Consider the following 12,687-nt stretch of genomic DNA (forward strand, 5'->3'; position numbering starts at 1 on the left):
TCTGGTAACGATAACCTCCAAAATCTGTCAATAAAAAAAAATAATAATAATAAATAAATTTAAAAAAAAAAAAAAAAAAAACTTAAAAACATTGCAAATGCAATCATTTAGACTTGACCCTGATTTAATTATAGAAAAATCTGTCAAGCACACCATCAAGATCCAAGAGTGATTACTTGTTTTACAAAAAATATTACTTCCTTTCAATCTCGATTCACTATAATATGAAAAATAATCTAATCTACTCTCCCTCTAAGGCATGGTCTCTATCATACTAAAGTTATTATCATGAAAAAGAATCAAGATTCAACAATAGTGTATATTCCACATTAATAATAATTAGGTGATTTGTTTTCAATAATATCAAGATCATGTTTAATGTCAACATTCTAATGTTTTCCACATACCAATTGACAACATACATGCAAGATTTTAAATTGTTTCCTAGTAAATAATATTGTTCGATGCTCTGTAGCCAATCTATTTAATAAACAAGTTCAATGTCCATATAATTATGGGGAGCCACTATTTACATTCACAATTTTCATATATCTATCCACTTTAAAAAAAATTATGTATTTCACATTTAACTTTATGTAAATTTAATTACATAAATAGACAAAAAAAATCTATCACTCTTAATTCATCCACTAATATTTTGGACTTTTTATATCCTTTTTTATTTTACATTTAAATACAATCCTTATATTTATTAAATATCACTTTCAATTAAAGCCAAAACAAATAATGGAAGACGCAACATTACAAGATATGCATACAAGAAATACATAGTTATAGAAGGATACAGTCGGCTTGAAATTATTTTAATACTTTTGACAATAAATATTATGCTCATAGTTAATTACCTTGGCTAAAAAATTTTAACAATTAAAACAATTTTTTCCTTTCATAATCATTCTTAATGACCAATAATATAGACGTTAACCAAGTTGTCATAAACTTTCAACGACCAAAAAAATCGGTTGTTGAATGTTACCTTTAACGACTATGTAATACTAGTCGTTGAATGTCGAAAATTATTTTGATGCCAATTAGATTTGGTAACTAGGTTGTCATAAACTTTTAATGACTAAAAATAATTGGTCGTTGCATATCAGCTTCAACGGCCACTAAATAAATAGTTGTTGAATACAACGAGATTATGGTCGTTGAATATTTACTATATTATATGTGTTTCCAACAACCAATTTTGTTGTCGTTGAATATGCAATGATTTTTTAGCTGGAATTTTTGACTTGGCCCCCACTCACAACAACCAATTTTTATTTGGTTGTCGAAAATATAGAATTAACAACTAATTTTTTGGTCGTTATGAGATATTTTCAACTAATTTAAAATTATATTGTTCATCATTCAATTTTTACAACCAAACTTATAATTTAGTTGTTGAAAAGAGTTTTTAACGACCAAATTGATGTGGCTGTTAAAACATTAGTTGTAAAATATCATTTTTCTTGTAGTGAAGCTAAGAAAATGATTTGGACGAAAAGGTCATCAGAGTCAAGATGTGATAATTAATTGAAAGTTAAAGGTAATACTGCAATGAAAAATGTAGAGACGGTTGTGAAAATGTATAAAAACTAGGAATCTTGCAATTAACAAAATTTTTAGTGCGAATATAATTACTTTATCAAGCATTTACACTTTTTATATGTTACAGATGTAAGTACAAATAATCATGATGGTAAATGTCTTTTGTTTGGTTAAAATTGAAAATAAGATCACTATTTTACTATCATATAAAACACGTTTGAAAAACAACCTTAGTTGTAAGCAAAGTCAAATACACACACAATCATAAGGCGTTCTTAGTAATACATCATATCCATAATGTTATCATGAAAACCTTTGACTATGTAAACGAAGAAGTAAGAGAAAAGGAAAACTCAAGCACTCGTACTTGGTACTATTACAAGATCAAACTTAATCATCTGAATTTCTCGTAATGAAATTCTTTAATTCTTGTAATACTTTGTCACCCACTTCTGAGAATGGTTCATTTGTAAAGAAACCATGTTGCTTTCCTTTGAATACAACACAATGAATTTTCTTTCCCTCTTCTTTCAATCTTTTGACATAATCCTCAATTCTATCCTTCATCAACTCACTTCCTCGTACAATTACGAGCATCGGGTCAAGCTTTATGGATTCAAGACTTGGACTTAAAGGCCCAAAAGGGTTTGCCAACGGATGATCTCGAGTGCTCCCATCTGGTAACGATAACCTCCAAAATCTGTCAATTATTAAATAATAATAATAATAATAATAATAATAATAATAAAACATTGCAAATGCAATCCATTTAGACTTGACCCTGATTTAATTATAGAAAAATCTGTCAAGCACACCATCAAGATCCAATAGTGATTACTTTTTTTACAAAAAATATTACTTTCTTTCAATCTCGATTCACTATAATATGAAAAATAATCTAATCTACTCTCCCACTAAGTCACGGTCTCTATCATACTAAAGTTTATTATCATGAAAAAGAATCAAGATTCAACAACAGTGTATATTACACATTAATAATAATTAGGTGATTTGTTTTCAATAATAAGACATCAAGATCAAGTTTAATGTCAACATTCTAATGTTTTTCAAATTAGCAATTGACAACATACATACAAGATTTTAAATTGTTTCCTAGTTGATAATATTGTTCGATGCTCTGTAGCCAATCTATTTAGTAAACAAGTTCAGCGTCCATATAATTATAGGGTGCCACTATTTGCATCCACGATTTTCATATATCTATCCACTTTTAAAAAATTTATATATTTCACATTTCGCCTTATGTAAATTTAATTACATAAACAGACAAAAAAATCTATCACTCTTAATTCATCCACTAATATTTTGGACGTTTTATATCCTTTTTGATTTTACGTTTAACTAAAATCATAATATTTATAAAATATCACTTTCAATTAAAACCAAAACAAATAATGTAAGAGACAACATTACAAGATATGCATACAAGAAATACATAGTTATAGAAGGACACAGTCGGCTTGAAATTATTTTAATACTTTTGACAATAAATATTTTGTTTATAGTTAATTAACTTAGTTAAAAAATTTAAACAATTAAAACAATTTTTTTTCTTTCATAATCATTCTTAATGACCAATAATATAGCCGTTGAATGTCGTAAACTATTTTGGCACCAAATTAAAGTTGTTAAACACATTGTCATAAACTTTCAATGACCAAAAAAATCAGTTGTTGAATGTTACCTTTAACGACTATTTAATACTAGTCGTTGAATGTCGAAAATTATTTTGATGCCAAATTATATTTGGTAACTAGTTTGTCATAAACCTCTAATGACTAAAAATAATTGGTCGTTGCATATCACCTTCAACGGCCACTAGTTAAATAGTTGTTGAATACAACGAGATTATGGTCGTTGAATATTTACTATATTATATGTGTTTCTAACAATCAATTTTGTTGTCGTTGAATATGCAATGATATTTTAGCAGGAAATTTTTACTTGGCTCCCACTCACAATGACCAATTTTTATTTGGTTGTCAAAAATATAGAATTAATAACTAATTTTTTGGTCGTTGTGAGATATTTTCAACTAATTTAAAATTCTATTGTTCATCATTCAATTTCTACGACCAAACTTATAATTTAGTTTTTCAAAAGAGTTTTTAACGACCAAATTGATGTGGTTGTTAAAACATTAGTTGTAAAATATCATTTTTCTTGTAGTGAAGCTAAGAAAATGATTTGGATGAAAAGGTCATCAGAGTCAAGATGTGATAATTAATTGAAAGTTAAAGATAATAATGCAACGAAAAATGTAGAGACGGTTGTGAAAATGTATAAAACTGGGAATCTTGCAATTAACAAAATTTTTAGTGCAAATATAATTACACTTGTCAAGCATCTACACTTTCTATATGCTGTAGATGTAAGTATAAATAATCATTATGGTAAATGTCTTTTGTTTGGTCAAAATTGAAAATAAGATCACTATTTTACTATCATACAAAACACTTTTAAAAAACAAGTTTAGTTGTAAGCAAAGCCGAATAAGCACACAATCATAAGACGTTCCTAGTAAACCATCATATCCAAAACCTGCCAGCCAATAATGTTACAATGAACACCTTCGACTATGTAAACAAAGAAGCGAGAGAAAAGGAAAACTCAAGCACTCGTACTTGGTACTATTACAAGATCAAACTTAATCATCTGAATTTCTAGTAATGAAATTCTTTAATTCTTGTAATACTTTGTCACCCACTTCTGAGAATGGTTCATTTGTAAAGAAACCATGTTGCTTTCCTTGGAACACAACACAATGAATTTTCTTTCCCTCTTCTTTCAATTTTTTGACATAATCCTCAATTCTATCCTTCATCAACTCACTTCCTCCTAGAATTACCAGCATCGGGTCAAGCTTTATGGATTCAAGACTTGGACTTAAAGGCCCAAAAGGGTTTGCAAACGGATGATCTCGAGTGCTCCCATCTGGTAACGATAACCTCCAAAATCTGTCAATTATTAAATAATAATAATAATAATAATAATAATAATAATAAGAGACTCTGTGAGTGTTAAATAAGCTTTATTTTAAACTCGTAGTTAGTTTTCGTTGAATAAAATGTATAAGTTTAGAGATTTTAACCTCTCTTTGATCACAAAAGGTATTCAATTATTTGTGAATCAAAGATTTGTAAGAAATAATGGCTGGGTCACGATTGTAAAATTTCTGAAGTAAATTTCGAAGTTGTATGCTGGATTTAAATTCTATTACTTGCTTATTGAATTCCAATTCAACAAGCTTCCATTTATTAAATTTGCTCACTGACAATTTCTCACACGATATAACCTCTGTATAGTGGACTAAATTTTAGTTTCATTCCTGTTGCACCAGTGTGTAAGTAATCAAGACAATAATTTGATTCTATAATTTTGTTAATTCCCAAAAGTTTACTTGGTAAACATTAATTCATTCATGTAATTTTTTTAATTTGCTTTTGGTTAGATTTTGTGGATATATAATATTTAAATGAATGAATTTAATAAAAGTAATGTTGGAATGTAATGGGAGATGAATATATTATATTTTTAAAATTATAAAATTTTAATAAGGATAGATTTGGAGTGGATGAAATATAAAGGTGGTGTTGATATATGAATAGAGTTTAAATGAATTAATTTAATAAGGGTATTATTAGAATGTGACGTGGATAAATATAGTACTTTTAAATTTTAATAAGGATAGATTTAGAGTAGGATAGATATATAAGAATGGTGGATTAGAAATACGGGACCCTAGTTATAATTTCCACCTATTAAAAAGAATAATGCTATACAGCCCCCACGAGAGTTACAATATCTGTCTAGGTGGCACTTGACGATAGAATGAATGAAAAGTGAAATTAAATGACTTATTTAATTTCACCTATCATTTAATATCACATTAACACCATCTAAACTGAGGTTATAATTCCAATTGAATTAAATAGCATTACCCTATTAAAAATATGTTTTTATCCACCATTAAATGTGTCCAAAATAGAAATTAGAGAGATGCATGTAATTGTTTAATCATATCAAGCCTAACACATTAAATGTTGCAAGTAGAGCAAAAATAAAGTTAATGGGCTATTTGCCGTTTTTTCACTTTTTGATTAAAATTGATAAATATATCGTTTCAAAAAGTTGCGAGTTAATAAAATTTGTAGTTAAAATTAAAATTTGATCAGTAAAAAATTCGATAAATATTTTGTCAAATAAGGGTAGAGAAATATTGTATCCTCACCTGTCAAGAATATCTAAATTCAAAAACGGTTCAGGCAGCCCTTCTGCTTCAGACTTGGTTCTCACAATCCCACCGAAAAATGGCGCAAACAGAACATAGCCACGCAATCTAATCGGTGCCAACTCCGGTGACCCGGGGCCTAGCTTTACCGCCAGATGATGTGCCAGGTTTCCGCCGGAGGAATCACCCACTATAAAAACCCTACCGAAGTCAACTCCATCTTTCAACCATGCATCAGAATTATTCTCCTCCAGAATTTCATTTTGCAGCCACTTGACAGAATTTAGTGCATCATCCACGGCAGCGGGGAGGCGGTGCTCCGGCGCCAGACGGTAGTCAGGCGCCACCACGAGTGCTTGCAGCCCCGAAGCGAGGCGGAGGCAGCAATTATGACAGTTGGGCCACGTCCGTGAACCCACAATAAAGCCACCGCCGTGGAGGAAGAAGACAATGGGAAGCTTGGTTGTGGGATTGGGTGCCGACCACGGTTTGTAGAGGCGGAGGTGGAGGTCGTGTTTCTTATCATATAGGCAGTCTTTCCAGTTCACAGAACCATCGTCATGGACTTTCATGGGGAAAATTATGTCTTTTTCTTCAATTCTGAAAATGGAACCATTACTAAGAATCTGAAGAATTCCTAGGTGATCTTCTACTACATGAGGAAGAGAACCCATAGATCTTTCTTGGTAGAGGATGGTTATGAAATGAGCAAAAGGGAGCCTATAAATAAGCAGGGACTTGGATGATATCCATATATTTTGAATAAGTCAATTATTTATTTATTTTTTACCTATAAATAAGAAATAAAATAATTTAATAATAATAATAATAATAATAATAATAAAACATTGCAAATGCAATCCATTTAGACTTGACCCTGATTTAATTATAGAAAAATCTGTCAAGCACACCATCAAGATCCAATAGTGATTACTTTTTTTACAAAAAATATTACTTTCTTTCAATCTCGATTCACTATAATATGAAAAATAATCTAATCTACTCTCCCACTAAGTCACGGTCTCTATCATACTAAAGTTTATTATCATGAAAAAGAATCAAGATTCAACAACAGTGTATATTACACATTAATAATAATTAGGTGATTTGTTTTCAATAATAAGACATCAAGATCAAGTTTAATGTCAACATTCTAATGTTTTTCAAATTAGCAATTGACAACATACATACAAGATTTTAAATTGTTTCCTAGTTGATAATATTGTTCGATGCTCTGTAGCCAATCTATTTAGTAAACAAGTTCAGCGTCCATATAATTATAGGGTGCCACTATTTGCATCCACGATTTTCATATATCTATCCACTTTTAAAAAATTTATATATTTCACATTTCGCCTTATGTAAATTTAATTACATAAACAGACAAAAAAATCTATCACTCTTAATTCATCCACTAATATTTTGGACGTTTTATATCCTTTTTGATTTTACGTTTAACTAAAATCATAATATTTATAAAATATCACTTTCAATTAAAACCAAAACAAATAATGTAAGAGACAACATTACAAGATATGCATACAAGAAATACATAGTTATAGAAGGACACAGTCGGCTTGAAATTATTTTAATACTTTTGACAATAAATATTTTGTTTATAGTTAATTAACTTAGTTAAAAAATTTAAACAATTAAAACAATTTTTTTTCTTTCATAATCATTCTTAATGACCAATAATATAGCCGTTGAATGTCGTAAACTATTTTGGCACCAAATTAAAGTTGTTAAACACATTGTCATAAACTTTCAATGACCAAAAAAATCAGTTGTTGAATGTTACCTTTAACGACTATTTAATACTAGTCGTTGAATGTCGAAAATTATTTTGATGCCAAATTATATTTGGTAACTAGTTTGTCATAAACCTCTAATGACTAAAAATAATTGGTCGTTGCATATCACCTTCAACGGCCACTAGTTAAATAGTTGTTGAATACAACGAGATTATGGTCGTTGAATATTTACTATATTATATGTGTTTCTAACAATCAATTTTGTTGTCGTTGAATATGCAATGATATTTTAGCAGGAAATTTTTACTTGGCTCCCACTCACAATGACCAATTTTTATTTGGTTGTCAAAAATATAGAATTAATAACTAATTTTTTGGTCGTTGTGAGATATTTTCAACTAATTTAAAATTCTATTGTTCATCATTCAATTTCTACGACCAAACTTATAATTTAGTTTTTCAAAAGAGTTTTTAACGACCAAATTGATGTGGTTGTTAAAACATTAGTTGTAAAATATCATTTTTCTTGTAGTGAAGCTAAGAAAATGATTTGGATGAAAAGGTCATCAGAGTCAAGATGTGATAATTAATTGAAAGTTAAAGATAATAATGCAACGAAAAATGTAGAGACGGTTGTGAAAATGTATAAAACTGGGAATCTTGCAATTAACAAAATTTTTAGTGCAAATATAATTACACTTGTCAAGCATCTACACTTTCTATATGCTGTAGATGTAAGTATAAATAATCATTATGGTAAATGTCTTTTGTTTGGTCAAAATTGAAAATAAGATCACTATTTTACTATCATACAAAACACTTTTAAAAAACAAGTTTAGTTGTAAGCAAAGCCGAATAAGCACACAATCATAAGACGTTCCTAGTAAACCATCATATCCAAAACCTGCCAGCCAATAATGTTACAATGAACACCTTCGACTATGTAAACAAAGAAGCGAGAGAAAAGGAAAACTCAAGCACTCGTACTTGGTACTATTACAAGATCAAACTTAATCATCTGAATTTCTAGTAATGAAATTCTTTAATTCTTGTAATACTTTGTCACCCACTTCTGAGAATGGTTCATTTGTAAAGAAACCATGTTGCTTTCCTTGGAACACAACACAATGAATTTTCTTTCCCTCTTCTTTCAATTTTTTGACATAATCCTCAATTCTATCCTTCATCAACTCACTTCCTCCTAGAATTACCAGCATCGGGTCAAGCTTTATGGATTCAAGACTTGGACTTAAAGGCCCAAAAGGGTTTGCAAACGGATGATCTCGAGTGCTCCCATCTGGTAACGATAACCTCCAAAATCTGTCAATTAAATAATAATTAATTAAAAAAATCGTTTAGACTTGACCCTGATTTAATTATAGAAAAATCTGTCAAGCACACCATCAAGATCCAATAGTGATTACTTTTTTCACAAAAAATATTACTTCCTTTCAATCTCGATTCACTATAATATTAAAAATAATCTAATCTACTCTCCCACTATACCACAGTCTCTATCATACTAAAGTTATTATCATGAAAAAGAATCAAGATTCAACAATAGTGTATGTTCCACATTAATAATAATTACGTGATTTGATTTCAATAATAAGTCATCAAGATCATGTTTAATGTCAACATTCTAATGTTTTCCACATTAGCAATTGGCAACTTACATACAAGATTTTAAATTGTTTCCTAGTTAATAATATTGTTCGATGCTCTGTAGCCAATCTATTTTATAAACAAGTTTAATTAGTGTCCATACTCCATATAATTTATAGGGAGCCACTATTTTCATCCACCATTTTCATATATCTATTCACTTTTAAAATTTTTATATATTTCACATTTAACCTTGTGTAAATTTAATTACATAAATAGACACACAAAAAAAATAAAAATAAATAAATAATCTATCACTCTTAATTCATCCACTAATATTTTGGACCTTTTATATCCTTTTTGATTTTACGTTTAACTAAAATCCTAATATTTATAAAATATCACTTTCAATTAAAGCCAAACAAATTGTGGAAGAGACAACATTAAAAAATATGCATACAAATATAGTAATTTTCATTTGGAGATGGAGACTCTGTGAGTGTTAAATAAGCTTTATTTTAAACTCGTAGTTAGTTTTCGTTGAATAAAATGTATAAGTTTAGAGATTTTAACCTCTCTTTGATCACAAAAGGTATTCAATTATTTGTGAATCAAAGATTTGTAAGAAATAATGGCTGGGTCACGATTGTAAAATTTCTGAAGTAAATTTCGAAGTTGTATGCTGGATTTAAATTCTATTACTTGCTTATTGAATTCCAATTCAACAAGCTTCCATTTATTAAATTTGCTCACTGACAATTTCTCACACGATATAACCTCTGTATAGTGGACTAAATTTTAGTTTCATTCCTGTTGCACCAGTGTGTAAGTAATCAAGACAATAATTTGATTCTATAATTTTGTTAATTCCCAAAAGTTTACTTGGTAAACATTAATTCATTCATGTAATTTTTTTAATTTGCTTTTGGTTAGATTTTGTGGATATATAATATTTAAATGAATGAATTTAATAAAAGTAATGTTGGAATGTAATGGGAGATGAATATATTATATTTTTAAAATTATAAAATTTTAATAAGGATAGATTTGGAGTGGATGAAATATAAAGGTGGTGTTGATATATGAATAGAGTTTAAATGAATTAATTTAATAAGGGTATTATTAGAATGTGACGTGGATAAATATAGTACTTTTAAATTTTAATAAGGATAGATTTAGAGTAGGATAGATATATAAGAATGGTGGATTAGAAATACGGGACCCTAGTTATAATTTCCACCTATTAAAAAGAATAATGCTATGCAGCCCCCACGAGAGTTACACTATCTGTCTAGGTGGCACTTGACGATAGAATGAATGAAAAGTAAAATTAGATGACTTATTTAATTTCACCTATCATTTAATATCACATTAACACCATCTAAACTGAGGTTATAATTCCAATTGAATTAAATAGCATTACCCTATTAAAAATATGTTTTTATCCACCATTAAATGTGTCCAAAATAGAAATTAGAGAGATGCATGTAATTGTTTAATCATATCAAGCCTAACACATTAAATGTTGCAAGTAGAGCAAAAATAAAGTTAATGGGCTATTTGCCGTTTTTTCACTTTTTGATTAAAATTGATAAATATATCGTTTCAAAAAGTTGCGAGTTAATAAAATTTGTAGTTAAAATTAAAATTTGATCAGTTAAAAATTCGATAAATATTTTGTCAAATAAGGGTAGAGAAATATTGTATCCTCACCTGTCAAGAATATCTAAATTCAAAAACGGTTCAGGCAGCCCTTCTGCTTCAGACTTGGTTCTCACAATCCCACCGAAAAATGGCGCAAACAGAACATAGCCACGCAATCTAATCGGTGCCAACTCCGGTGACCCGGGGCCTAGCTTTACCGCCAGATGATGTGCCAGGTTTCCGCCGGAGGAATCACCCACTATAAAAACCCTACCGAAGTCAACTCCATCTTTCAACCATGCATCAGAATTATTCTCCTCCAGAATTTCATTTTGCAGCCACTTGACAGAATTTAGTGCATCATCCACGGCAGCGGGGAGGCGGTGCTCCGGCGCCAGACGGTAGTCAGGCGCCACCACGAGTGCTTGCAGCCCCGAAGCGAGGCGGAGGCAGCAATTATGACAGTTGGGCCACGTCCGTGAACCCACAATAAAGCCACCGCCGTGGAGGAAGAAGACAATGGGAAGCTTGGTTGTGGGATTGGGTGCCGACCACGGTTTGTAGAGGCGGAGGTGGAGGTCGTGTTTCTTATCATATAGGCAGTCTTTCCAGTTCACAGAACCATCGTCATGGACTTTCATGGGGAAAATTATGTCTTTTTCTTCAATTCTGAAAATGGAACCATTACTAAGAATCTGAAGAATTCCTAGGTGATCTTCTACTACATGAGGAAGAGAACCCATAGATCTTTCTTGGTAGAGGATGGTTATGAAATGAGCAAAAGGGAGCCTATAAATAAGCAGGGACTTGGATGATATCCATATATTTTGAATAAGTCAATTATTTATTTATTTATTTATTTATTACCTATAAATAAGAAATAAAATAATTTAGCCATATATGCTGATAGTTTAAATAATGGTTAGCACCATAGAATAGAGTTAGTGAATAAAATTAGATAATTTGTTACGGTACTCGCTAAGAATAATTTAGATCTAACTCAATCCATGAAAATGGTGCTCGATTTCACCACCAAAAAAAGATTGCAAAAATGGCATATCACTACAAAATGAATGTAAGGAAGTTGGCCATTATCTCAAAAATAATAATTATAAGCCACTCACTTTCTTATTTCCATTTACAAGATAGATAGAAAGCAGAAATAATTGAAAGCTATAGATTTATAGAGTTAAGGCCCTTGTACAAGGGATATTATTAGGGAGAATGAGAAGGAGACAAGTGGCGGTTGTGCATTGGTTGGGATAAAAAAAATTTGTCCGAGATCCAATGAATGTGCGTTACATGTCTCCCTGTAATGCAGTTCGACAATTCTCCCTGTACATGTAGTCGGATTGAAATTTATGTTCAATGGTTAATGATATGTCTCTTGACCAATTGATTTTTAATCCAACATGGCAACATATGATTCAAAACATAAAACTTTTTTACTTTGAATTGGGAACAAGGGTCTATGGAAAGTAGAAAATAGCACACTTCCCCGCATTGATTCATTTTTTTTTTCTTTTTTTCTTTTTTGGGTTAAGATTTCCTTTTAACTCTCCAAGTGCTTATGGCTTTTTCCAATAAAAATATATATTCAAAAGCGTGAGAAGAGTAATATTGCTAGAGATCGTAATGATACTTAACACGTAGAAGATCTCAATTGATCACTAATTAAGGCACTGGTTAATATATTCCAGTCATTTCTATGTACAATTGTCACGATTAGTAAGCATGTAAGAAGTAGACTGGTGTACATTGATTATGAAAAATGTTGATACAAAATATTGGATGTCACTTTCCTCCTCTTTTCAAGTCTTCATCTTTACAGCTGTCGTGTTGAAGAGACATAGGCCTGTTCATATTACTCTTTTACTG

At 30.2% G+C, this 12,687-nt stretch overlaps 2 protein-coding genes across 2 annotated transcripts; both read right to left on the minus strand.

The window, feature by feature from the left end:
• Positions 1-3,993: 3,993 nt before the first annotated feature.
• On the minus strand, positions 3,994-6,514 carry LOC111366285 (probable carboxylesterase 15). Its single transcript, XM_022987014.1, has 2 exons — positions 5,807-6,514; positions 3,994-4,532 (listed from the first exon to the last, which is right to left on the minus strand). Exons 1-2 carry the CDS (start codon positions 6,478-6,480, stop codon positions 4,223-4,225), a joined length of 984 nt encoding a protein of 327 aa, XP_022842782.1. The 5' UTR covers positions 6,481-6,514; the 3' UTR covers positions 3,994-4,222.
• A 1,827-nt stretch (positions 6,515-8,341) lies between these two features.
• LOC111366286 (probable carboxylesterase 15) lies at positions 8,342-11,586 on the minus strand. The gene is made up of 2 exons (XM_022987015.1): positions 10,879-11,586; positions 8,342-8,880 (listed from the first exon to the last, which is right to left on the minus strand). The coding sequence occupies exons 1-2, from the start codon at positions 11,550-11,552 to the stop codon at positions 8,571-8,573; spliced, it is 984 nt and encodes a 327-aa protein (XP_022842783.1). The 5' UTR covers positions 11,553-11,586; the 3' UTR covers positions 8,342-8,570.
• Positions 11,587-12,687: the final 1,101 nt, after the last annotated feature.

Source organism: Olea europaea, chromosome 17 (assembly GCF_002742605.1).
Source record: "Olea europaea var. sylvestris chromosome 17, O_europaea_v1, whole genome shotgun sequence".
In the NCBI taxonomy this organism is placed as follows: domain Eukaryota; kingdom Viridiplantae; phylum Streptophyta; class Magnoliopsida; order Lamiales; family Oleaceae; genus Olea; species Olea europaea.

What these genes read in the sequence shown, in the direction of transcription:
- LOC111366286 (XM_022987015.1), bottom strand. Translation starts at nt 11,552, where the DNA reads ATGGGTTCTCTTCCTCATGTAGTAGAAGATCACCTAGGAATTCTTCAG. An exon ending in AATTTAGATATTCTTGACAG is followed by an intron (nt 8,881 to 10,878) that starts GTGAGGATACAA and finishes TTTAATTGACAG; the next exon opens with ATTTTGGAGGTTATCGTTAC.
- LOC111366285 (XM_022987014.1), bottom strand. Translation starts at nt 6,480, where the DNA reads ATGGGTTCTCTTCCTCATGTAGTAGAAGATCACCTAGGAATTCTTCAG. An exon ending in AATTTAGATATTCTTGACAG is followed by an intron (nt 4,533 to 5,806) that starts GTGAGGATACAA and finishes AATAATTGACAG; the next exon opens with ATTTTGGAGGTTATCGTTAC.